This window comes from Apteryx rowi, unplaced genomic scaffold, assembly GCF_003343035.1.
Source record: "Apteryx rowi isolate R43461 unplaced genomic scaffold, aptRow1 scaffold_2694, whole genome shotgun sequence".
Taxonomy (NCBI): domain Eukaryota; kingdom Metazoa; phylum Chordata; class Aves; order Apterygiformes; family Apterygidae; genus Apteryx; species Apteryx rowi.
The window spans coordinates 2,022-3,975 of record NW_020449079.1 but is presented as its reverse complement, the minus strand read 5'-3'; the positions used below and the strand labels follow the sequence as shown (position 1 = coordinate 3,975).

The window sequence follows — 1,954 nt, the reverse complement described above, 5'->3', positions numbered from 1 at the left end:
CCCCAAATACCCCCCCCGGAGCCCTCCACGTCCCCCCAGACGTCCCCGCGTCGCCCCCGCGCCGCCGACGCGCCGCCTGCCCGCAGACCCCTTCTCCTTCGACCTCCCCGAGGACGTCCGCGACGGCTTCGCCACCTCCCTCTCCGGCGTCCTGGGGCTGGTGGGCGCCGGCGCCGACAAAGGTGGGAGCCGACGGGGCCCCGGCGTCCGGGGGGGGGGCTCAGGCGTCCGGGCAAGGGGGGGGGGTGCCGTGCTGACGGCCCCGGCCCGCAGGGGAGTCCCTGGGCCGCCGCATCGTGCTCAGCCGCGCCGGGACGCTCCACGTCTACTTCCTGCTGGACGCCTCCAAGAGTGTCGACGAGGGGAACTTCCGCCTCTTCAAGGAGTGCGTGGCCGCCGTGGTGGACCGGGTGAGCGGCTCCGGGTGCCCCGGCGGGGTTCTGGGCGCCCCGGCGGGGTTCTAGGTGCCCCAACGGGGCTCTAGGTGCCTCAGCGAGGGTTGTAGGTGGTACCCTAATGTGGCTCTAGATGCCCCTGCAGGGTTCTAGGTACCCCAACAGGGCTTCTAGGTACCCCATTGGGGTTTTAGGTGCCCCAGCAGGGTTCTAGGTACCCCAGCAGGGGTTCTAGGTGCCGCAACAGGGCTTTAGGTGCCTCAGCGAGGGTTGTAGGTGGTACCCCAATGGGGCTCTAGGTATCCCTACAGGGGTCTAGGTACCCCAATGGGGCTCTAGGTGCCCCAACGGGGGGTTCTAGGTGCCCTAACAGGGCTTCTAGGTACCGCATTGGAGCTTTAGGTGCCCCAGCAGGGTTCTAGATGCCCCAATGGGGGTTCTACGTGCCCCAGTGGGGGATCTGGGTGGGCCAAGGGGGGTCCAGATGCCTTGGGTGGGCTCTGGGTGCCCCACGGCAGGATCTCAGCGCCCCAAGAAGGGATCTAGGTGCCCCGCGGGGGTTCTTGGTGGCTCAGTGCTGGGTCTAGGTGCCTCAAGTGGGTTCTAAGTATATCAAGGGGGAGCTGGGTGCTCCGACGTGGGTGCTAGGTGCCTCACTGGGATGTAAATGCTTCAAAGGGGTCCTGAGTGCCCCCAAAGGGAGTCTAGGTGCCCCTAAATAGGCTCAAGGTGCCTCAGGGGTGTCCTGGGTGCCCCAAAAGGGGCTCTAGGTGCTTCAGCATGGGCTCTAGGTACTCAGTGGGGTCCCAGGTGCCCCAAAATGGGCTCTTCATGCCCCAAGGTGGGTCCTGGGTGCTCCAAGGCCCCGGCGGGGGCGGTTCTAGGTACCTCAATGCCCACCGGGCAGCGCCGTGTGCCCGAAGGGGCATCCAAGGGCTCCGGCACCGGCGCCGTCACCCCGCTCTCCCGCTCCCGCCCCTTCCAGATCAGCAGCTTCGAGGTGCCCGTCCGCTTCGCCGTCGTCTCCTACGCCAGCCAGGCCCGGGTCATCGTCTCCACGTCCGACGACGAGGCCAGCGACGCCGACGAGGTCCTCGGCAAGGTGGAGGCCATGAAGTTCGGAGGTCGGTTGCCCGGGCCGGTGCCACGCCAGGGTCCCGGCCCCACGCCGGGGGTCCCCAGCCCRCCCGGACCCAATGGTTCTCCCTCTCGCCCGGCAGATCACGGGGAGGCGACAGGGACCAACATCCACGGGGCGCTCATGGAGGTCTACCACATGATCCTCTTCCAGCGGGAGCGGGCGGCGCGGCAGGGCCGGCCCGCGGCCTGGAGGAGCGTCCGGCACGCCGTCCTCCTGCTGACGGACGGTGAGGACCCGCCGGGGCACCCCGGGTGCCACCGGGGCCCCGCGCTCACGCCCCGCTCCCGGCCCCCCAGGCAAGTTCAACGTGGGCGGACGCCCCAGCGACGCCGTGGCCAAGATTGAAGACRTCCTGGAGATCAAGCCGGACCGGGCCGACTACCTGGGTGGGTGCTCCCGGCCCCTTTTAGCAACTTCC

General features: G+C 68.9%; 1 protein-coding gene across 1 annotated transcript in view; it reads left to right on the top strand.

The window, feature by feature from the left end:
• Positions 1-31: 31 nt before the first annotated feature.
• The window catches only part of LOC112967209 (complement C2-like), a gene marked incomplete at both ends in the record, with an annotated part of 3,867 nt that continues 1,944 nt past the window's right edge, over positions 32-1,954 (top strand). The window contains 5 exons of the mRNA XM_026068137.1: positions 32-182; positions 274-410; positions 1,381-1,519; positions 1,616-1,762; positions 1,833-1,922. Coding sequence (XP_025923922.1) covers positions 32-182; positions 274-410; positions 1,381-1,519; positions 1,616-1,762; positions 1,833-1,922 — 664 coding nt within the window. The remainder of the gene's footprint in view (positions 183-273; positions 411-1,380; positions 1,520-1,615; positions 1,763-1,832; positions 1,923-1,954) is intronic.